The sequence below is a fragment of the Micropterus dolomieu genome, linkage group LG04, assembly GCF_021292245.1.
Source record: "Micropterus dolomieu isolate WLL.071019.BEF.003 ecotype Adirondacks linkage group LG04, ASM2129224v1, whole genome shotgun sequence".
Lineage (NCBI taxonomy): Eukaryota > Metazoa > Chordata > Actinopteri > Centrarchiformes > Centrarchidae > Micropterus > Micropterus dolomieu.
The window spans coordinates 8074479-8098553 of record NC_060153.1 but is presented as its reverse complement, the minus strand read 5'-3'; the positions used below and the strand labels follow the sequence as shown (position 1 = coordinate 8098553).

Here is a 24075-nt window from a genome sequence, read left to right as displayed (position 1 = left end):
TAAACGTCTCTGATGACACAAAAAAAAAAAAAAAAAAAAAAAAAAAAAAAAAAACCTTGATTACTGACATGGCCAGAATTTTTTTTGAAATTGTGAAAACAGTCAGTGACACAGCGATATATACTGTAGGTATCTCATTGGTCTGTAGACGGTGAGGTACAGTGCCTCTGAAAGTATTCAGAGCGCTCTGTTATACAAGCTGTACACTCACTACTTTACATTGTAGCAAAGTGTTATTTCTTCAGTGTTGGCACATGAAAAGATGTAATCAAATATTTACAAAAATGTGAGGGGTGTACATGAGTATTCACAGCCTTTGCTCAATACTTTGTTGAAGCACCTTTGGCACAAATTCCATTCAAGTCTTTTAGAGTAAGAGGCTCTGGCTGGGCCACTCAAGGACATTCACAAAGTTGTTCTGTAGCTACTCCTTTGTTATCTTGGCTGTGTTTCTTAGGGTCATAGTCCTGTTGGAAGATGAACCTTCACCCCAAGCTGAGGCCAAGAGCGCTCTAGAGCAGGTTTTCATCAAGGATGTCTCTGTATATTGCTGTATTCATCTTTCCGTCGATCCTGACTAGATTCCTAGTTCCTGCTGCTGAAAAACATCCCCACTACGTTTTTTTAGGTTTTTTTGAGTGTCATGGCAAAGGCTGTGAATACTTATGTACATGTCCTTTAGTTTAGTTTTTTTTTATTATTAAATTTGCTGTAGATTAGATTTGGATTAAAAAAAACAAAAAAAACAACTCTTTTCATTTTCATTTTATCCATTCTGGAATATGTCTAACATAACAAAATTTGGAAAAAGTGAAGCGCTGTGAATACTTTCCAGATGCACTGTATCTGCATACTGCTGTTGTCATGTTAACGTGTACAAACATGAAATTTCACAGGATCAAACATCACGTGTCGCTTTGCAGGCTGGGGGCTTGTCGATTGTGCTTCTTAACTTTGGAAATGAATAGAGAAGAGACGACATCACCGACTGTGTGTTAAGCAAATAGATCAGAGTATAAAACACCACAGCTGAACCACTGTCACTGACTAGAAACGAAAACAGAACAGATCAGACAAACTGAAACACCAATTACTTTCAACTCTTGATGGTTTTGAAAATGCTGCCAGGGTGGGAGAAGTGTGTAAAGGGAGCTAGTTGCTTTGGTAATGTATGCAACAATGAGGTCATTTTTTGAGGTATTAACAAACTGTTTCTTTAACACAGTGTTCTGTAAATGTTTTACACAGGCAGCAATAAATTTGACAATGTATTACTTTCTGTTTATTACGGGTAAATTAGTTAATGTGGTTTGTATTTTTGGCACTGTGACAGGGAAAAGTATTTAAAGAAAGGTGGTTATAACAATAAAACAAAGACATAACAGGTGGCGGCAGTTTCACAGAATTGACAGGCAAGTGGCGTTATTGAGATATAGTTTTACAATAGCACACCATAACTGTTTTGGCTCCCTTGGGAATAAATCAAGAGCATAGTTGTTCAAAATGGCTGAATTCTTTGTACAACATAAATCAAAATGAAAATGCAAACAGTTGTTGTCATGGCTCCGGCTCCTATCATAACAGGCCCAGTGATGAACTGTCATTATAGATGTCACAGGAACGTCTGTAATATAGAGATGGCAATAGCCATTATTATAAAAAGTATTTGCACTGTCAGCTCAAAGGACTAGAAAGCGGAGTTGGTTGATGGTTCACTGGTTTGCCACGTCTCTGTTTGGCCAGCTGTCAGGCTAATTCTGGCCTCTCCTCACAGCCGTACAGAGCTGACAGCAAATGGAAAAAATGTAAGAGCCTATGTCAGTGTGAGTGAGACCACAGCACTACAGCCCTGTCAGGATGCCTTTTATACAGAAATACAACGAGTTATACTTTGATTGAGCAAAGTGCACACAGTCATACCTGGTTGCGGTCTCGTGCATTAGCATAGCGGAACCTCTGGATATAGTAGAAGACAAGCCAGGCGAGGGAGATGATCATGAGAACGATGAAGGAGATGGAGACAAACACTACCGATGTTCTGCTCACGTACTTCTGCAGGTTGCGGGTTCCTATGGTGATGTATAACATGATGTTGATGTGTTGCTCCAGCAACGCCACAATCTCACGACCTTTAGGCTCTGGGATCATAATGGCCACAACATCGCCTGTACCTGCGCGCGCGCACACACACACACACACACACACACACACACACTTAAACTAAAATACAGAAATGATCTTTCCCCATGAATTATATATTCATATCTTTTGTGGAGTAAGCTTTGAAACAGCACTTAGTGAGATATAAGTTACAGAAAATATAACTAAACAGTTAAACTTTGAAAATGAATTAATACAAGTTCAATGTATTTTTGTATAATGTCTACAGCTGCAACAATTAGTCTCTTAATCAACTAGTCAACTGATAGAAAACGAATCAGCAAAAGAAGAAAAAAATGCTAAACATTCATTGGTTCCAGATTCCAGCTTCTCAAATGTCAGGATTTTATCTTTTTCTTGTCATTCATGATAGCAAACTGAATATCTTTGGGTTTTGGACTGTTGGTCAGACAAAACAAGACATTTAAAGACATCACTTTGGACTCTGGGAAATTATAACGAGCATTCCTTATTTTCTGACATCCTGAAAATAGCTGTAGTTGTATTAAAGCGATCTGAAATTTGTTTTGGTAATTAGGACAAAAATTAGGCAGCACAACAGAAAGGCAATAAATCTCATTAAACTGCAACTGAAAATAACTTCTTTAAAGACCAACTGTAGGTTTTGGCTACAGTTTCTTAATCCAACCCTTTTTACAATACAAATGAATTTAGCATCACACAGCCCTGGTTCCTTAATATTTATGGATATACACAAATGCTTACCAAAGCTTAGAAATTAGAAATACTTTTTACAAGTAGATTCCTACCATCCAACTCTGGTATATAAAGAATTGTCATTTAAAGCAGAGCAGGTGTGAAAACTCAGTTTCTGATTCAGACTGTGGTGTATACAAGAGAGAAAACTTGGGCAGATTGCTGGGAGCTTAGACAGGACAGCAAAACTAAAGCCTCACTTGCTATGTAAGAGGCTTCCTGCCACCAACCTTCTGTTGCTTTGCATGTTGTACACGATGAAGACTTTTGCATTACAGTCACAGAGCATCTTTCAACACCTGCACCTGAAATAAGTCCAGGAGGAAGACCGTGTTTACAGGACAGGATTTCTATGGGTTTGCATGAAAAATTAACATTCGCATTAGCTAAGACAGTACTTCTTCTCATGCTCGCCACAGTTCAGTTAACTTTAGGCTAAAACTATCATTGTCATTATTGATAAATGTGTGTATAATTTCTTTCATTAATTAATTATATTGTCACAACAAATGTCCATCACAGGGACGTGCATTCAAATGTGTTTAAAACAGCTTAAAACATAAAGATATTCAGATTAAAATTACACAAAACAGAGAAAAGACGACAAAACTCACAAATGAGAAACTGGAACTTGTAAGTCATATTGGCTTGGTTGATTTTACCTAAAGAATTAGTAGATTATTAAAATAGCTGACAATTCATTTTCTGTTGGTCAATCAATTATTTCAGGACTAGCTAAAGAAAGTATAGATGCCCAGCCTATACTACAGATCTAACTGATGCTGATATTATCGCCTGATATCTGCTTATCGCAGAAGTATTGTTATCTGTGAATAAGTCTGTAACCAAAAACTGCAGAGATATTTTGAGGTCATTTAGAAATGGTGTCACGATTACATACTGTAGTTTGACAGGTAAAAAAAAAAGAAAAGTATTTTTGCCTTTATTTGACAGTTTGCAGTGAAGATAAAATGGAAAATGAAATGTAGGAGGGTTCAAAAATGCAGCCATTTCTTATGTGAAAACATTTCGGCTGACATGTCATTATTAGATTTCTAACTTCCAAACATCGATCTCTGTACCGGTCTCAAAACATCCAGTCTCACTCAGCATCTCTTCTGTATAGTTTATTTGAAATTGTCTATAATGGGGGAAGTGACACAACACTGGCTGATGTTTCCAGGAACTGCATCAACAGCTTGAAAAACTGTTACATCATATTTCTCCTGCCACCTGTTTATGACTATGGCTGCATAGAGTCACAGAGGCTCCATGCGGTGCTTCACTCCCTATATCAGTCACCATTACCAGTAGCGTTATTCAACCTGCCATCACCAACAGCATCCCCTGTGCAGCAAAGTGCCGTGACAAATCCTCATGCACCTCACAGAGATCTGCACAGAGCTATTTTCACATTATATTCTGGGGTGATTCTGCCACAGAGGTATTAAGACTGACAGAGAATATGGTGTTTTGTGTTTTCCAGAGGAGTTAAAGGCTTTGAATCCAACTGACACTACATTTTAAAGGATGTAGCTGCAATGCATTATAGCTGTCATGCTCATAAATCCCTTTACGTAACAGGTTAGGAAATCTGCACAGCACAGCTGCATTTACCAGAGAAATCAGACCAAAATCATGTCCGTTAATCAGCACAGGCCTCTATATGTTACCTAGCTGAACTTTTTAATTTAAATTCTTGTGGAAATAGAATTTCAGAACATGGTTGTAATTTTTGTTTCAGAACACAATACAGTAAATATATTTGCAAAGCAGCATTCTTAACAATCAAACAAATGCTTCAATTAACTGTTTTGTTACAGGAAAGGTAGAAATGGGTACAAACCACTTGATTTGTACCATCCTCTTCAAACACAGCCAGATCCCTACTCACCCATAGTCACACAGTAATGCAGTTAGCAGTATCTCCACTGTCAACACAAAGGTTTATCCTTGCGTTAACATGGCTGCTCCCTCAAAATGAGTGTATGTACGCTAGAGCTTCTGAAGCAAACCCTACTACAAACAATGACAGAGAAAACAAAAGCTTGTGTTTGGACAGCAAACAGATGGTGACACGCTGCTGAACACTACTGTCTATTCAGACTCTTAGGCCATGAGCCGCCACACTTCTTCATTGTCTTTCTCACCGACATAAAAATTTAAATAAGTTAAGCGTGTGGTTGACAGGCATTTTCAGAGTTTCTAAAATGAGTGTTTTTTAAATAGGTGGATTAAGAAATATATTAACAGTCTTCCCCAGTAATACAAGTTAATACTCAAGACTCCATGTTCACTGTTATGTAAACCTCTTTTTAAATGTGTGCAATCTCAGATACACACACTCCTGACCTGCTGGTTTATGGTTTTATGCAGCATGGCCATATGGTGTGCAATGCCTGTGAAGGCAAAGGATTTCAATAATAAAACTGTTGCTTCCAGACTCCTTTACAAAATGTCTGTGTATGGTCAGCTTCAGCTTCATAGAAGAGAAATTAGGAAAGCCATAACAAGGCATGTAAGATTTCCCTAAGCCTTGACTCTTATCTGCTTGTTCTGTTCACTGTGACGCAGTCAAAGTGGACAAAAATAGCTGCCTCTAAAACAGGAGGGCAACGTCTGAGACTGAGGCTGAACTTGTGAAAAGCTGTGGAAGCCAAGAGGGATACATACTGAAGGGGTAATTCAGTGGACACCAACCCGTTCATTTCACTAGCAGGCTTTTGGTCTGCTGCAAAGTGGATAACACTAAATTAACTGGTGAATCTTTTATTAACAACCATGTGCTCACCTGAACCTGACAGTTACATAAAGTAGGCTTACACTGTGGTTAATATAAAAAAGCTTCAGAGTTGTTGACAAAATGAGTAGTTTGATATTTTGGGAAATACACTTATTCGCTTTCTTACTGGGAGTTAAATGGGAAGGCTGATACTACTAGCATATCTGTAGCTGAGGCCAGCAGTCAGTTAGCTTAGCGGAGCACAAAGACTAGAAACTAAGAGAAACCGGTAGCCTGGTTCAGTCCAAAGGTAACATCATGTTAATTAACACATCTTATTTGATTAATCCATACAAAAATTGAAGTATGAAAAAAAAACTTGGTGCTGAACAGTTGCCAAGCAACCAGTGCAGACTAGGAAGTTAGTGCTCTAAGGCAAAAAAAGAGAAAAAAGTCTGGAACAAAGCCTCTCTTTAAACAGCAAAATGTCATCTTTACACTTTGTTTATTGTATGGGTTAAACAAAGGAACAAGAGGTGATGAGGTAGGCATTTAAAACTTTGTTTTACCTTTGGCCACTGCCTGGGTAACTGTTTCCCCTTGTTTCCAGTCTGTATGCTAAGATTAGCTAATCTGCTGATGGCTTCAGCTATATGTCTACAGGCCTATTTACTGTAGAGATATGAGAGGTATCAGTGGTGTTACTAGTTACCTCTATACAACTCATCTGGGAGATTAAATGTGATTGACTATTCAAGTGATACCAGTGATACGGTTCACAGGGGCTTTTACAGGAAAAGGGCTGTGAAGATTAAAACTTTATCCAGACCAACACACCAATGATAAACCCATAGTATCTAACCCGGCTTTATAGTCGAAAGCTGACACATTATTTTGACACATCACATTCTTGGGATGAAGGGGTTAAATGAGGCCAGGCCATGAGAGGTTCCTGGCTCTGGCAACTGTGGATTTTACAGCCCAGCTGTGTTGGCTCTGGACAGGGAAGTGCTCTATTCTTTCTTTCGCAGCCTCACGTTCAGTCTACACATTAAGAAAAGTTGCTTTGTCACTGTACCCTCAGTTGCCTTCCTCTTTTCTACCAGCTTTGTCATCACATCTCTCCTGGCTGCTGTTTCTGTCTCAAAGTGTCTCAGTTTATATATATATATATATGCCAGGGCTCAAAGCAGGGCAAGCCTTTAAAATAGCCTGGTGCCTTTAATGTTCTAGGTAACCTAGTGATGAGCCTTTGTTTGCTACTCCAAGAACAGAGGAGGAATAGAGGATTTTTAATGTTCAAATACTGTTAAATGTTTTAAGTAAAGTACAAAAATGACCTGCATTACTTTATTTTTTTTAGCTACATTGGAATAGTGCAACAACATTGTGACTAAATACTATAAAAAGGGATCTGAAGGGTCAGACAAGTCACTGGCTTTGTATTGAATTTAAATTATCTGCTTATGTGACAGGTGGCTGTTACACTTCTGTACAAAAGGGCCTTTTCATTTAAAAAAAGTCTCGAAGTCAATTGACCATTGTGTCCTTAAGTGTTCCAAGCGTTTTGATTAAACATCTGTTATTGTACAGATCCTTTTTTTCAAACAGCCTTCTTGCATTGTGCTGTTGTCTTGCACAGGTGTAGCTGTCTGGTCAGCCACATCTTTATGACAACTACCAACAAACTGGGAGCTCGTTTCCAATGGAAATACAAGTCAAGTGGAAAACAAGCCTTTGCTCACAGCTACTGTAGGAAAAAGAAGTCAACTTTTATTCTTGCAAACAACTGATTCAGTATTAAAAACTGCATAAAATAGAATTGAGGGGTGAAACCAAGAGTTAAAACTGTAATAACTGTACAAAAATAATTTGAAGGTTTATTGCAACTCTGGGACAGTTATATAGATCTATTACAAAACTAGATGGACTGATACATGTACAGTATCTATGCATAATATCCTCCTCTGTTTTGACAAATAAAAAAATATTTAAAAAGCACAGAAGAGCAGAGTGGCAATTTGAGAACAAAGACCACATTACAATGCAAAACCGACATCCCAGCCCCTGTGTCAGCAGGTGTGTGTGCTGATGAAGAGCATTTGAACAAAAAACTGATTGTCTATGACTTCCAGGATACTTGATCCAATAGAAAAACCCACCAGAACAAGGAATCATATCATTCCTAAAAACACAAGTATAGCTAGAAAATCCCACACAATGAAATTGGTTAGTGTTCTTTCCATAAAAATGGTAGTTCAACAAATGCTGTATAAACATCTGTGTTGTTTATGCACTAATCCCACTTAAAATATTTGTTTTGTTTCCTTTATAGATCTCTGATACTTTATGATAGATAATGTTGTATTTGCATTGTTAGTAAAAGAGGTCTGTGCTTTATCTTTGTTGTTTTTTAGGATTTAGAATGTTTAACACATCAAGTTTATTTTACTAGGCATGGAAAATAAACTCAGTGAAAGAGCTGTGTTCAGTGATATGTAGTTTTAAGGGACTAATAGAGGCGACCTCTTCTGGTGTATAGGGCTGGGAATTTACCATAAATAATGTTATCTGGCACCAATTGATGTGTGACTGTGGTACAGACACATGGGACACTAAAAACTGTGTCAGACCAACACTAAAATGACAAAAAGGTAGAGTAGGAAAAACACGTTCATATCTCTTAAAGTTTGGAGCACATAAGTAAGTAATAAGTAACATTGGAACTCAGGTATCAAAGTGGCACGAATATAAAAACATTTTTAATGACTCCCAGTCCAGATGGTGTATATTAACATGGCCTTCAAAGGTTGCACCCACACCTACAACCAGTTGGCAAATTCAGCAGATCTGTGGCAGTGGGTCAGTCCATCTACTTGGAGCAACTTTTCTAATTTACCACTAATTGATTATTTAGCTGATTACAGAGATGCAGAGTGGGTCTGGGACCCCAGCAGGTGGAATGAAAGCCATTAATCTTGTCCAGAGGTGCCAAACACTAAAGAAGCAACTACTTAAGTGACATTTATAGGCCTCCAACACTCAACTGGACAGGGATTATGGAGGAAAAGCCTGTAAAAATGAGACTTCTCTTGCAGGGAGACAGGTCGCCTCTTACCTGGATGGGGCATTGTTATGGTGTCGTTGGCACTGCTGGAGCCCACATTGTATATGACAACTGCAGAGGCGTTGAGGTTGGCAACGTTACGGATTTTCTCTCGGTATGTGCAATTCCCCGCAGCCACCAACGCCACCCAGGCGGTGTTGTGAAAGACGGGAGGGAACCTGACGTTTGGGTCGCACGCCTGTCTGTCCTGCAGGGACGACGGCACCAGGACCAGACCTCTGGCTTCTTTCTTCGGCGAGTGCTCGCCATACCGACCGCACTCGGTTTTCTCTGTCTTGACCTCCGATGTGACGGGGTCCAGATAGGTGATGTTGACGAACGCCGTGTACCATTCCTCTTTCTCTGCAACCGTGAAGTCCAGGCACAGCAGGTGGACGAAACAAAACGACAGCAGCCACGTCGAGAGAGCCAGACTGCGGCAAGCTCCGATGAGGGACGGTGCCATTGTACGGCTGGTTTGGGATGGACGACGAGCTCCGGGGTCTCCTCCTCACTGGAAAGCTCGCACCAAGTCCCTCTTTCTATCTTTATTTTTGTACTTTTTTTTTTTTTTTTTTTTTTACAGAAGGCTCTGGTTAAACAAAGTGCATTAACCTTGCATTGCTAAACACCGAGGGGTCCAAAGAGTTTGTGAGCTACGTGCAGGAGTCTACTACACACCACCTGCAGGAAAAGACGTCGCTATGTGTTGTTGCTCTCCGTCAGCTGTTTCCCGTCCTCGCTCCGGATTGGCTCACCGCGCATCAGCACGTGACATGGGCGTGGATATGGTGGCTGTGACGCCCCGTGGCATGTGGAGAAACTAAAATTGTAATAAATCATGTAAACCCTATAACTGCCAAAGAAATTAATAATTAACAGTTTTGCATTTTGTAAAATGTTACACTGTAGGAAATGTTAGAGTTGTTATTAATTTATTTGTGCATCAAAAGTAAAGAAGACATTTCTAAATTATTTTTCTTGGGTATTACGGTATTACACATAGACTGTATATAAAAAGGTATTACATTCTGGTAATCTACAGAACCTGGAATAAATATAGACTTTTACGGGGTTTAAATAGTAAATCTGTTAATTGATACATCCAAGTAAATCAATTATATTAATTAAATGTAATTAAAATCATTATTCTAGCCCATTAATGGTGCTGTTCTGTGTTTTTAAATTATACATTAATCATTTAATTAATTATTTTAAAATTAATTTAATTTTGTTGTGTTATTCCATTTACTCATGTGTCATATTCCATCTCACAATTATTTTCTGTTTACATGTTTTTTTGTCTTTTATTCTAAAAACCCCACCCATTCTATATTACAGATTTGAATCAATATCTCATGAAATCTTTATAGAAGAGTTGCTTCATTAGTAATCTGAGATGTTTAAATGCTGAGGTGAAATTATTTTCAGTGTCTATACAACAACTATATAATAGCTACGCCAACTTACCTACAAATGTCTAGAAAGTTCAGCCTGCTTGCACAATAAATTAGTTTGAATAATCGACAGATTAAACGGGGGGTTCTCGGATTAAACGGGTTAATTCTCAATAAGGTAGGTTCTTCACTAGGCAGGGTTTCACTAATCACTTTTCACAAATGAATTTACTTACCTATTTACTTCAGTAATGAGCTTTTATTTGCATAAAGAAAACTTTTTGCATTGCCAGGTTGTGATTGCAGGTCATTACAGGCTCGGTTGATTTCTCTGGCAGATTTAATAGTAAGATACAACTTGCATGTATCTGCAAACATGGCATCACAAAATGTGTTTTATTACTCTTTAAACATATTTAGACTATTCACTATTAACCAGATTGTTCACAACAACAGTTTTGACTCTGGGGAGACCCAGAAGTGCAAAAGTCAAGATGAGAGCAAACATTTATTGTCTTTAGGGAATGCGGAATTAAAAGTAGGAACCAAAGCTGGGCAGTATGTTTCATCCCGCACAGAGTTCCAGACCGGACTTGCGAGAAATCGGCGATCTTTTCGGTAAGAAAACTGCAAATCATACTTGAACATTTGAAATGACACTTGGATGTAACATTAAGGGTCATTAATTTAACTGTTAGACAGCCTAAATATTATAGATAAACAGCTGACACTTAAGTTAATTAAATTTTCTTACCACGTGACTAACGTGTCAGTTTCAAAACTGTCTGTTGGCTGGAACAGCTAACTTAGCCAACAAAAACGTTATAAACTAACCTTAAGCTAATTGTGCATATTTGGCCTCATAATGCGTCACATATGTTGGCGATCTAGCATTACCTTGCTTACTAGATACAATGTATTTTTACTGATAACAGAAGTCAGATAAAACATTTAAAGTAACTTAAAGGTATCTGCTGTTAGCTTAATTGCAACTAAAGATAAACTAGCCAGCTGTTGGTTGTTACGGATCCACAGCAGCACCTATGTATCCGTGTTTGTAGATAACTTGACGTCAAACTAGCAGTTAGCTGTGTGGCTACCGGCCCGCTGAAGCAGAAATGCCCAAAAAGAAAACCGGTGCCCGGAAAAAGGCTGAAAGTCGTAAGGAGCGAGAGAAACAGAGTCGAGCCAACCGGGAACATGTAGATGTGGCCAAACACCCCTGCAACTTTAACATGGTTAGTAACTTAGCTACTGTAGCAGATACACAAAAACGCTAAGTTACCTGTCATACTATTGAATACTATATCTTACTTTATTTCTTTATTGCCTTCTGTCTTGTAGGATTGTGACAAATGTCAGAGGTAAGTGACTGTATTGCATTACGTAATATTTATTCAAGCAGTGGTGGAATGTAAAGTACATTTACTTAGGTTTGGAAATGAAGTAGAATTCTGAGGTACTTGTACTTTAGTATTTTTAAAAAATATATATAATTTAAGTAAGGATTAAAATACCATAGTAGTTGAAATTGGCCCCACCTTTACTAGCTGCAACATTAGTGAGGCTAACGCATTAATGCATCACTAATTGTTATCCAGTGATAAAGTATGTGTTATTCTGAAATGGGCCATTCTACATAATGACTACTTTTTAATGCCAATACTCATGATCTTTTACTTAAGTAAGACTTTGAATACAGAATACATTTTGCTTGTAAAAAAACAACAATTTTTACATTGTGGTATTGTTTCTTTTACTTATGTAATGCACAAAAAAACATAATTCTCCTTGTAATTTCACCTGGTAGAAAACAGAAGAACAGAGCCTTCTGCTACTTCTGTAACTCTGTGCAGAAGCTGCCTGTCTGTGCTCAGTGTGGTGAGTAAACTGTAGTGAAAGATGTATTTTATTTTTTCCCCAACAAGGTGTTAGTTTGTCTTTCAAATCTTACCGTCATCCAGAGTCTGTCTGTGACTCTCAGTCTCGATCCCAATCATTCCTACTGAATACAGAAATATTTAAAAACTCATCATGAATATGTAAATTCATTTTTTAAAAGCTAAGTAAAATCCTAAATCAGCTGATTTCTGCAGTTGTTAAAAATTGTTGAAGGACTAAACAGTACATTTATGTTTTCAGCCACGGATTTTCAGTTTGTAATGCAGTCTTTCTGTTCTAAATTTTTAAGCCTCAAGGCCATGCTAAGATAACTTTAATGCCATCAGGAGGTATTTATTTTAAACTTGAGAGTAGTATTAACCATGACAGATAAGCTGATCCTGATGATCCTAAAATCAGTGAATGCAAATTTAAAGCCACTATGTGTATAAGTTGAAAATATTCAGAGTGGTGATATTCTAAAAGACACATTGGCAGTCAGCAGTGCATACCAATTATGTACTGTAAAATCTTTTAAACATTATTAATCTGAAAAATGCTGTAATTACATCAGAATTATCCACGTAGTGGCAATACAACTACTGGTTGTGACAACTTATTAAAATATGACCTATTTAATGCTTGTTTTGTCAGGCAAAACCAAGTGCATGAAGTCATCAGATTGCGTCATCAAACATCCTGGGATCCACAGCACTGGGATGGCCATGGTGGTAAGTTAGCAACATACTGCTATTCTTTGACTACCAGGAAAGACTGGGTGACAACCACAACAACTGTGGCCATTACTGGAGAGTTAATGGAATGATACCCACAGGGGTACCAGAGAATGGGGGAGAAGCACCCCAGACTACTATAATCAAGCAGTGTGCATGTGGCAAATTCTGCTACAAACTTTGCTCGAAGATCCCCCAAACAAGGATGAAGTGTTTGGTGGAAGCACGAGCAAAATGCATAGGTGTCCAACCTGCTAAGATGCAGGAGAGTCCAGGCCTGGAGGCACCCCATGGTGCCCAGACCTACCCAAGTTTTACAATTGACTCCCTCTAACAACAAGTCTAAGGGGAGATGTGAGTAAGTGGCTAGTAGCGAACACGACCCCACTGTGGAACCAGTCAACAATGTTTACCAAATTCTGGATGCAACTGTAAAAGGAAAGGCTAACGGGAACCGCAAACCATGACTAGGCCCCAGATTCCATTAAATTTGTTGAAGACACAAGCTCTCGCAAGCGCCGGCCCAAATGTGCTTCAAACCAGCCAACTGCTGGCCTCTGCAAGGGACTAGCAGCTGTTAGTGCACCTCAGATGCAAGCTGAAGTTCCCCAACCACATCGCTGCCACCACACGAGGACATTATCCTCGTACCCACGAAGCAAGCTGTTGTTCAGGTGGTGAAAGTCCCCTGGGAAGTTTACCTGGAAGAGAGCAAGTATGCAGGACTTGTCAGTGCCTGCCCATGTGTTAGATTGAGAACACGGTGCCTCTCAGTAGAGATTGGGTGTAGGGGTTTCTCTGTCCACACTCTAACCTGAGCCCTCAGCCATTTGGCCATCAGGGAAGAGAGGATGAGGATAGCTATCCATAATACCACCAAAGCGGCAGAGAGAGCCTCAAAATGGCTCAAGAAATTATACCTATTGTGTCAGTAGTAGCTCGCCATGTGGACACAAGCTGGGGTCTGATCAGCCAAAGCTGAAACACCCGATGATTCTAAGAACACTCTGAGCTTACAGTCTTTGTCACAATTGTGCATTTTTGTGTTCAAGTATTGCATTATTATTATTATTATTATTATTATTATTATTATTATTATTATTATTATTGAAGAAAGAAGAAACGCAGTCTAAACGCTGTCCTAGTAGGGATCCGACATGCTGGAATAGGTTAACAGAATAATGATTTAAACAAAATGCAAGTGATGAATGACTATTACCTACTAAATTACAAAGCATGTACCGGATATAATAGCCTGCAATGTAGTACACTATTTTTTGTCTGAGATCAATTTATTCAGATTTGTACTGTGGCTTCAGTAAAAGTAAATCATGGCAAACTGATTTGACTGTTTGTAATTCTCTTCGTGACCACAAGGGGGCAGTATGTGACTTCTGTGAAGCTTGGGTGTGCCACGGCAGGAAATGTCTGAGCACTCACGCCTGTGTGTGTCCCCTGACTGATGCAGACTGCATCGAGTGTGATCGCAGTGTGTGGGATCACGGTAAGACCCCTCTCCCTTTTGTCTGAAATGCACCCAATCACATCAGTGTCTCACTAAAGATCACCACTGACTGTTTTAACTTTCTACTTAGGAGGGCGAATCTTCCGCTGTTCATTTTGTCATAACTTCCTATGTGAGGATGATCAGTTTGAACACCAGGCAAGCTGCCAAGTCCTTCAGGCAGAAACATACAAATGTGAGCCATGTAGATTTCTTTTTCACAATAGCATTTTTGTGGTTAATAGTAACTTGTATATTCTCCACTCCAGAGAATAATATCTGGAAGGTATGTGTGCATAAAAGGGAGGGTAATTTGTTTTGCCTTTTCCCACATTCAATTTTAGGTGTTTCTTGTAATAGACTGGGACAGCACTCCTGCCTACGTTGTAAGGTAAGGGGAACATCTGTGCCTACTTCAGAAAGCACAGTGGAGGGAGCTGTGTCCATTGTTTTTAAAAATGTGTTTATCGGCTCATTAGACTCCGCTAAGCATATTTATGTAATACTACCTCTATATTATTGGCTGGCATAACAAAACAAACAAAACATCCACATCCAGTCAATGAGAAAAGGCAGCTGGCAGAGCAGGCAGCTACTTTTTCACTGCAAAACACTTTTTACTCACCTCCAGCTTTCTCTGTAGCTCAGACAATCCCTGCTAGCTCCGTGTGCTAATCCATTCTTTCACCCATATTCTGTCTTCATAATTGCTATCTTTATAATAATAAACAGCAGCTGTTTTGTGTGTAGGTTTGTGTCATTTCCCGTTTCAAATGTGTTTGGGACGATGCTGAAAGTCGTGTAGTCAGCACGAGCTTTAAGACGTAGTCAATTAGAACTCTCTTTCTCATTTGCTTACCCTTTTTATAGTTTACCCTACAACAGTATAAAGCTTTCAGCAGCAATAGAGCACTCCAAACAGATAAAACTGAACTTCCTAAAATAGGCCAAAGCTGCTGCCACAAGATAATTTATCCTTTATTTCTGTCTGTCACTGGGCGAGAGCAGTGTGCACTTACATCAGACTACATGGTCTCTCAAGTGCTCAAACAAGTTGGTTATGTCACTTGCATTTAAGGTTTACCTACAGGCAAAGTTATCACATTGCAGCTTTATCTGTAAAGTCCACAAGTGAGGACAACAAAATGAGGACTGTGGATTTTGTCCCTCGTCTTTAACTATGGACTCATGTTAGGAGTGTTGTATTGAGATAGATTTGAAACAAATCAAAGTGTTTCCTCTAAAGCCATGTAAATCATTGAGGACCCATCAGAATTATTTACTGAGTCCTAACAAAGCATAAAATGGAAATAGGAAATGTCAGAATGGCTTTATCAAACTTTACAGGAAGAGGAAAAAACAGCTATTAACTTCTTAACAGAGTAGGTGAAAAGCTTTATACTTGAGGCAAGAGAAAAAGATGTGGTGGCAAAACAATAATGATGAATGATCTTACTTGTCTAAACAAGCCTGAAGAGTCATTGTATTTCATGCTTATATTTCAAACCAGAATTAGCTGATAGTAGATTGTGTGTGTGCATTCCCATGTGTTGATTTTCACGTTAATCCAACTGCATCCTCTTAGGCCTGTTACTGTGATGACCACGCTAAGAGTAAGGTCTTCAAACAGGAGAAAGGAAAAGCTCCACCCTGTCCCAAGTGTGGTCACGAGACCCAAGAGACAAAAGACCTCAGCATGTCCAGTGAGTGTGATATAAAACTACTGAAAGTTGTTTCCCGTAAAGCTGCAGTTTGGAGGAAGCTGCAACCGCCTTGACAAATGAAACAAAAAGTGTGAAGACAGGGAAATTTTCTAGAAAGTTGTTTGTCCACTAGCATGGCATTGGGTGCTGTTCATCTTTTATTCAGCTTTCACTTGCAATTTATTGTGATATTGATTTACTGAGATTGAAGGTTCATCTTTTAATGTGACAAAGCAGTGATAATTTCTTAAATGCACCACTGCCGTTTGTCCTTTATCTCTTTGGACGGGTATCCATTGGGGAGTGAGATAAAAAGCTCGGTTCTGTCTTGTAGAGCTTTGTTGAAAATCTACTCAGGATTCTGATATCTGTAGTTTCTCACCATACATTCATTTTCATAATCTAGTGTGAACACTACCAGAATTTAATATTTTTTTTTCCCTAAACAAGAAATTTAAATAAATTCTACAAGGAGCTGCTGCATTATCTGTCAGCAGTGATTTACATGTTTAGTGTACCATAAATCTCACCATCCAGATCAGTAATATATACCCTTTAATCCATTTATTGGTGCTTGTTTTACAGTTCAAAACACAGTTAAGCATTTGTTAGCAAAACAGGTACTTATCTTTGGTACTCAACAGGTGTGGTAATACAAAGGCACAGACTATACTGTACTACAGTTAAGCTGTAATACATGGACATGGTTTTCTAAAATTTGTAGAAACTCAATGTCACCTGTCTATTTCTGTCACTTCACCGCCCCTGTAAATGAAATGTCTGTGTTCTCTGCAGCTCGCACGTTGAAGTTTGGCCGCCAGGCTGGTGCTGACGACGATGACGATTATTACGACGACGGAGCATCAGGATACGATTCCTACTGGAAGAACTTAGCTTCTGGAAGCAGAGAGCAACAGGACAACTATGGCGAGGATGATGAGGATGAGGAAGATGAAGATGAGGATGATGAGGATGAGGAAGATGAAGCCGAGGAGGAGGAGGAGGAGGAGGAAGAAGAAGAAGGTGAAGAGGAAAAGGCTGCTGCTTCCATGGCGGGTCTTAAACTGGACGGGACCACCTAAGACAGAGACGGAAGAAGGCTGTACAGGCGGAGAGCACAGTCCCATAGAGCCAGATGATCCTCTGCAGATGTTCAGTTGTTACAAGTCAGGAATGAATAGAGACATACACAGAAAATCTATCTGTCTGTCTGGTATAACCAGGGCTGGGTGTTGATACTAGTGCAAATTTTCTTTCTGTACGATACTGCTTCTAATACCTCACTCTGAGGACTATAAATGTTTTTCTATAAAACCTACACAAGCAGCTGTACAAGAACTAGAAGAATAAAATCATAAGTTCAAATAATAGGCAAGTTTTGGTTAAAATATTTTTGTAAGCCCCTTTTGACTCATTTTTGTTTTGACACAATTTTAATTAGGAAAATGTAAAAACAGGACCCCCCACCACAAGACAGGTAAAGGTGCAAAGTGGAAGCAGTAAATTCTCATTTGAAAGTTTCCTTTAATCTTGTGTGTTTTGCTGGCTTGTCGTTAGGAACACATAACAGTATTTTACAGTCAGCGATAAGATGATTCTTACAGATGTGCATCTTGGCAGTCACAGTGAACTACGTATATATAAAAATCTGTGTGCAACTCAGTCTTTCCCTGTAATTTTTGTTCTCAAGGGACTTCTGTGGTGTATATTCTCTAACCCACTCGCAGTTCATGAAATCATTACATGCTGCCTCATAATGAATTTGGGTCCTTTTTGGCCTGTGTTTTTTGTCAAATTTGTTTAATCCTTCCCATGTCTTACTGTAAAGCACACTGAGTTTACCTGTGTGAGGTGTGCTATGCAAATAAAATTGACTTGATTTAATGTCTGCAGCTCCAGACCATAATTCAGCCCTGGTTACAGTCTGAAATATATTTTTTTTTATTGTGATGTCTTTACTGTGTAATAACTGTTCTGCTGAGGACTTGATCTGCAATTTATTGTAAATTGGTTGTTTACCCTGCAACATAAAGTTCAGTCAACTTGACATTTGCTCTTCTCCTTGTAATCAGCTGCATTTGATGAGACATGATTGTTAAATATGCCAAATAAATATTAAAATCATATTTTGATTGGCTTGGATGACTCACTCCTATGAATTTGCAATAATAAAAAAAAACTTCAAATGCTGCTCTGACACGCACAAATATGAAACAACGTATTCGGTGTGTAGCAAAGTGACGAATCAGAGGAGGAGTGAACTTGACCTCAACATGACGATATCGGGGCGTGTGTAAGTCGGTCTAAGAGCAACATTTGGACCGCAGTGACGCTCGTCGTCTTTAATATTATTGCTGGACCCAAATCAGTGAGACAAAATAATTTTATTACAAGTGAAATGCAAAAATGTGATGTTCGCCTGTTGCTCCGCTGGGTAGGAGAGGAACCGTTGCCGCTGCGCAGATGACAGACTTCATGAAGGTGATCCCGGTGATACTCGTCCAGCCCACATGTTACGGAGAGAAAAGAGCGGTAAGCTGACTTTGTGTGTGTGGATGGCAGAGGTGTAACACCTCGTGTTGGACTAGGATTACATGTGGTGTTTTCCATTTAGGAAGAAAGAAAGTTCGCAAAGTTCCCACAGGCAGGACAGAAATAGTGTGGAATGACCGGAGGTGTGTCAGCGTGGTGAGATATTTCAGCTGCTGTCGGTGAACCGTGCACCAAAATGATTATTGGGTTAAAACAAAACACAAAACCAGTACTGTGTCTCTATTTTAGTTTCACTTTCATTTGGTGCAGACGGCGTCATCTGGTGCGACAAGCGCCTCCTGTTTATGTAAGCACAAGAGTCGCTGCAAAACAACAATCTAGCTGTTTGTGGTGAGTCAGTGTCCCAGTGCAAAGCTAATATTAAACATTTTACTGACACAGAAGTATCCTACATTACTGCAAAATGTAGGCCTACTTAAAATTTCAACTGTTAACATAGACCTGTTTATTATGCAGAATGCCACTTTTACAGTATTATTATGTAATAAAGGCCTACAGTATTAGTTCATTCGTGGAAGAAATAATCAGATTTACTTTAGTAAAAGTAAAGGATCTGTACAACCGTGTAACAGTACTTCCTTACAAGTTCTGAATTTAAATATTATCAGCAAAATTATAATTGAAAGTATCACAAAGCACTGCTTTTAGAGCGTAATATTATTGGCATGTGAGAAAGCAAACTCAGTCCTACAATATTGACAAATGCCGCTGCATTGTTTAATATTACATTAAGTTAGTGAAAAAACAGATAATCAACCACCATGATGAATTAATTTTGACATTATTGTTAGGGTTGTCAAAATAATAGAAATATAGGAAAATTAACGCTTTATATTTTAACGCAGGATTAATCATAATTGGCACCTTTATGATTCGCTACCCGGCTGGGTGAGGGGGTACGAGCGGCCCCTCCCAACTTGGACTGATCCTTGTTTTTTGCTGTAATCTAATCTCAAAGGCGCCGATCAAAGGAGTTTACTTTCCATCTGGTTTGTGTGACAAGTGCAACAGAGACGCTAAATACGGCGAAAACTTTGAATTTAGAAGAAACAGTGTTGGCAGAAGAGGCATTCACTATTTTAGCCTTCTGACTGACTGTACACATGACATGTTGGTAGTTAACAGTATACTGTGACTTAAGTTTTAACCAGGCTTGACCTGGTCTTGTCCAGTACAGTGGTGACTTGCTTACACAAACTGAGGAGGTAGGCGTCATCCTTAAGTTTCTTGAAGATCTTCAATAACACAAAAACACTATTTGTATTTTTACAAAAAAAAAATTGTGGCATTGTTATTGCATATGAACAGTGAAAAAACGTTATGAATGTATGGGGAAAAAAAGTTGTTTAGCTAAATTTTACATTTACATATTTAGCTGACGCTTTTATCCAAAGCGACTTACAATTGCTAAATATGTCAGAGGTCGGACGCCTCTGGAGCAACTAGGGGTTAAGTGTCTTGCTAAGGGACACATTGGTGGAAGGGTCACAGTGGGGGATTGAACCCGGGTCTCTCACATCAAAGACATGCATCTTATCCATTGCGCCATCACTATTAAATTTGTTTATTATCATCGATGCACTCATCTACCAAAATCTATTTGAATTAGAATATTTTAAATGCTTATCACAGCAAATATCGATAAATGTGATTCATTTCAATTCATTCATTACAAAACTACAAACAAGTTACAAAACCTGTAATTAATTAGATGATTTTTTTTTAAATCGCTTGACAGCCCTATTTATTATATGTCTATTATTATTGTTAGGGTCAAACTTCAATTAAAATCCATAATAAAACATTTCCACCATAAAGTGATGCAGAAAAGGCAGAAATTTGTGCAAAAGAAATCACCAGGATGCAGGAAATGAAGATTTTCATATAATTCGGAAGTTGAAGATTTCCTAAAAATAGTGTTAAATCTCGTCTGGTCTCTTCTCATTCTTGTGAACCCAATGTCTTGTCTTTTGAGCCAAGTGTCTTGTCACATCCCTACTTATTACATAATTTTACATTTCAACCCGGTGTATATTACAACTAACCCAGACTATGGGGTTAACTGAACATCCTTGTGTTTGAGTCTGTGTTGCAGAGATAACAGCTACACCATTTAATAGCAGACACATGTAACTAGTTTGTATCACATTTTGAACACACTGGCTTTAAAGAGCTTTGAGATGTTACAACCATCCCCATGCTCCCTTACATTGTATTATTGGATGTTATTACTTACATGTGATTTGTCAGTATAGCCAATTGTAGGTATTTTACACACTAAAGACCTACATCATATTTTAGAGGCTCCTTTTGTGTTTTGCTTGTGAAATCCTAAATCTGAAAAGTAATTAATAATAAACTCTGTCAGATAAACATAATGTTGATGAAGTAGAAGTATATACAATGAAAATACCTGAAAATTGTTCTTAAGTAGGCTACAGGACTGTACTTAGTAACATTCCGCCTCTGGGTTTGTAAGTATAGTGTTACTGATGCATGACTTTCAAAGCAGCATTAAACAGATCGCATCCAGACATGTTTTGTGGCATAACAATGCTCTACATGGAATTATTACCTTTAAGGCTGTTGATGGCTCTACATCTTGCAAGCAGCCTGAGGACCTTAGACAAAGAACCTGCTGGCTGTTTCTGTGTCTACATTTAAGACTAGAGGGGTCTGAGCCTTTGATATCAGAGGATCTGGGGCCTGTACTACAAAGCAAGTTCAACATACCCAGGATATCTTTAATATTCTAGCTTCACTCACTCTAACAACTGCAATTAGCTAAGCAGACAGGCAGCAGAGTGGAATATTTTACAGACGAAGACGTTAAACACATAATCCAGGCTAAAAGGAAAAGTTTCAGCTGCAAAATGTAGAACAGATAGCTGCCAAAAAATTATTGCAGGCTGGTGCATGTCAAAGTGATCAGGCTTATATTAGCATTGCCCCATCATTATGTTTTTCAGTTGCAGTAGCTGTGTTGGATTTTCAACATGTAAAGCACTGAATAAGTTGTTCCAACTCAGTGTCAAGAACTTCTTGTCACTTCAAAAATCTGATTAATTTATTTAACGCAGCCAAAAATGTTTCTAAATTAACTTCCATTCCATTTAAAATTCATTCATGCCACTAAAATTGCTCAAATAGTGGTCAAAAGACTGCTTCTCAAGTCTCTTAATTGTATCCACGTTTCCCTCATATGTCAAAGCCAGGAGAGAAGGAATGAGGAAATATGTTTTTAAAGAAATGAGACATCCTTTCCACCGAAGCGTCATGTGAAGCGACGTCAGTTTCTGATGACGGCAGCAGCTGATCACAGCTGGATCAGCTGTCAGTCGGCTTTAATAGCTGTACAGGCTTTTGAAGGAGTTTGTGTTTGCACACGTGTGCACTGTGTTGGTACTACTAATGTCTCACAGTTATCTGTGCAGAGTAGCATGATTCTCTCTGTAGCTGTTACCTGTTTAATAAACACCTGCACATGAATAATTATAGGTTACTGTATGTCCTGCTCAGAAGCACAGGCCACAGCCACATTTCTACTAGCAAAATGTTTATAGGCCTCTTATCTGCATTTATTAATTCTGATAGTGAATTTGTTATTGAATAACCCAGATTATGATCATGTTGTCTTGGGATTTATTAGCCTAAAATGTTTCAGGGAAATTTAAATGGTGTCTTCTGATATCCTTTAACACTACTGCATACATTTTATTTGCAAATCACATCACTTGTAACTGATCGATCACTGCCTTCCAGCATATCAATCCAACAGCTTTTTTAGTAGTGGTTTTCATTCATGCTTTCATCTGCTGATGTTACTCGCGGAGCTGCTGACTGCTTTCATCAGATGCAGTAGGTGAGATGGCTGGATGTGCTGGTTTTATTTTCCTTTGCTTGCTTCATTGGAGACTTTAGTGCAGTTTAGTGACTTGTCCGACTCCTTAGGCTACGTGTTTACTATGTTTTATTGTTGTGTATTTGGACTAAACACTGGAATGACCAGCCTCACATGTGACTGAATAGAAATGATGATAAATTATGTAACATGTTTCTTGTAGACAGACTCTCCGACTCTCTCTGACTTTAATTGTCTGCATTATAAAAGTTGATGGGAGAAATAAAATAAAGAAAGATCTTTCTAATAAAAGAAGAAAGTTGTGTGTGGGGCTTTTGTTGTTCAGACCTACAATGAACTCAGATTTTAAAAAGACAGTGAATCATAAAAAAAAAAATCAAATAAAAAAACAAAATAAAGGCTTATAATATTTAGCATAACCACCATAAAAAGAAAAAGAACCTCCCCCCACAATCAGTCAAACACCCCCCAGCAGCAGACCATCCTTATGGTGTCCTTACATATTAGTACTGTACTATTTCCCCGAACCACTACAAAGCTGAGTAGAAAGTGCTGGGGACAAGTGTATCACTTTTGACTGACTCCATGCTGGCTGTGGAGGACACAATATCCATACCCAAGTAGTCTACAATGTCTTGTTCCTGTCTGTGTCTCACCTACCATCATATCAATCCAACTACCTGAACAACCTGGCTTGACTAGACAATGACATAGGAGAGGTTATTACAATAATTGAGTGGGGTATTAACATGATTACATATTCAGATCCAGAATGGTTGGAATTCCACATATGCACATTAAGCTGCAAAAATCTGTTCAATTTGAAAAATACCACACTGTTAATGACCAAATAGTAGTTTATTCAATTATTGCATTGAGCTGTTCAGTTCATACAGACTTCAAGTATCCAAATATTTATGATGACTATTGCGTAAAGTGCAACAGTGCAGTGCTGATCACGATAATGGAGAATGATTTCGACACGTGTCATCATCCAATCACAGCCTCCCCTCACGCACATCAGTGTACATTAAGTAAATGCGCCAATTCCTCCACAAAGAAAAGAAAATTAGGGCAATGTGTGATGCTGTTCAGTCATTTTCAGTCAAGTTCATTTTACTAGTGGAATTAGGGATTAAACTGCAAATATGGTTAAACCTGCAAAAAAATAACAGCTGATACAATAAACAATGGAAAGTAAAAAAGACGTTGGTTAAGCCTGTCATTGGTGACTTAACGAAAGCAGTAATGTCACAGGGAGTTTACACTTGGCCGTGGAGGTGAGAAGGACTTGACTCAACATTCTTCCACAGAAATGCACAAGAAGGCCACACTAGCTAAAGGTGCAAGCAATATCGGTGCATTCTTCAGGACAGCTACTGTGGAAACTGACAAAATAGCTGCAAGTGAAGCCTCATTTATGTATCACTGTCAAACACTTACCTACAACAGCACCGACTGTCTTGTTAAGCTAAACGGTGTGTTGTTTCATGACTCAAATGTTGTGAAGAAGATGGACTTGGCAAGAACTTTTTAGGACTAAAGTGCGGGATATCCTGAATGATATATCCCAGACTGAACGGGAGCCTGTGTATTACTCGGTTGCCCCGTTGCCTCAAACAAGGGAAATAGATAAATCTTTCCAGTTCCCCTTCGAGGGAACTCGAACTGCGTCGGTTACGACACTATGGGAACGCCTCTAGGCGAAGCAGGTCTGAACGTGAATGAAATCACTC

The 24075-nt window shown here is 38.7% G+C and overlaps 3 protein-coding genes across 3 annotated transcripts in view; 2 read left to right on the top strand and 1 right to left on the bottom strand.

Moving 5' to 3' along the window:
* The window catches only part of rnf150a (ring finger protein 150a), a 17413-nt gene extending 8019 nt beyond the window's left edge, over nucleotides 1–9394 (bottom strand). The window contains exons 1-2 of the mRNA XM_046046567.1: nucleotides 8718–9394; nucleotides 1921–2171 (exon numbers count right to left, since the gene is read on the bottom strand). Of these exons, the coding sequence (XP_045902523.1) occupies nucleotides 1921–2171; nucleotides 8718–9171 (705 nt within the window). The 5' untranslated portion in view covers nucleotides 9172–9394. The remainder of the gene's footprint in view (nucleotides 1–1920; nucleotides 2172–8717) is intronic.
* Nucleotides 6030–24075, top strand: part of LOC123969300 (interleukin-15-like) — a 30458-nt gene continuing 12412 nt past the window's right edge. The window contains exons 1-3 of the mRNA XM_046046569.1: nucleotides 6030–6143; nucleotides 7242–7351; nucleotides 18363–18456. Coding sequence (XP_045902525.1) covers nucleotides 7305–7351; nucleotides 18363–18456 — 141 coding nt within the window. The 5' untranslated portion in view covers nucleotides 6030–6143; nucleotides 7242–7304. The remainder of the gene's footprint in view (nucleotides 6144–7241; nucleotides 7352–18362; nucleotides 18457–24075) is intronic.
* znf330 (zinc finger protein 330) lies at nucleotides 10608–18050 on the top strand. The gene is made up of 10 exons (XM_046046568.1): nucleotides 10608–10720; nucleotides 11164–11340; nucleotides 11447–11466; nucleotides 11913–11983; nucleotides 12638–12714; nucleotides 14095–14221; nucleotides 14313–14417; nucleotides 14566–14612; nucleotides 15807–15924; nucleotides 16720–18050. Exons 2-10 carry the CDS (start codon nucleotides 11221–11223, stop codon nucleotides 17004–17006), a joined length of 972 nt encoding a protein of 323 aa, XP_045902524.1. The 5' UTR covers nucleotides 10608–10720; nucleotides 11164–11220; the 3' UTR covers nucleotides 17007–18050.

Coding starts and splice junctions, on each gene's coding strand:
- znf330 (XM_046046568.1), top strand. CDS start 11,221: ATGCCCAAAAAGAAAACCGGTGCCCGGAAAAAGGCTGAAAGTCGTAAG. Junction 12,715..14,094: donor GCACTGGGATGGCCATGGTG/GTAAGTTAGCAA, acceptor CGTGACCACAAG/GGGGCAGTATGTGACTTCTG. Junction 14,222..14,312: donor TCGCAGTGTGTGGGATCACG/GTAAGACCCCTC, acceptor CTTTCTACTTAG/GAGGGCGAATCTTCCGCTGT.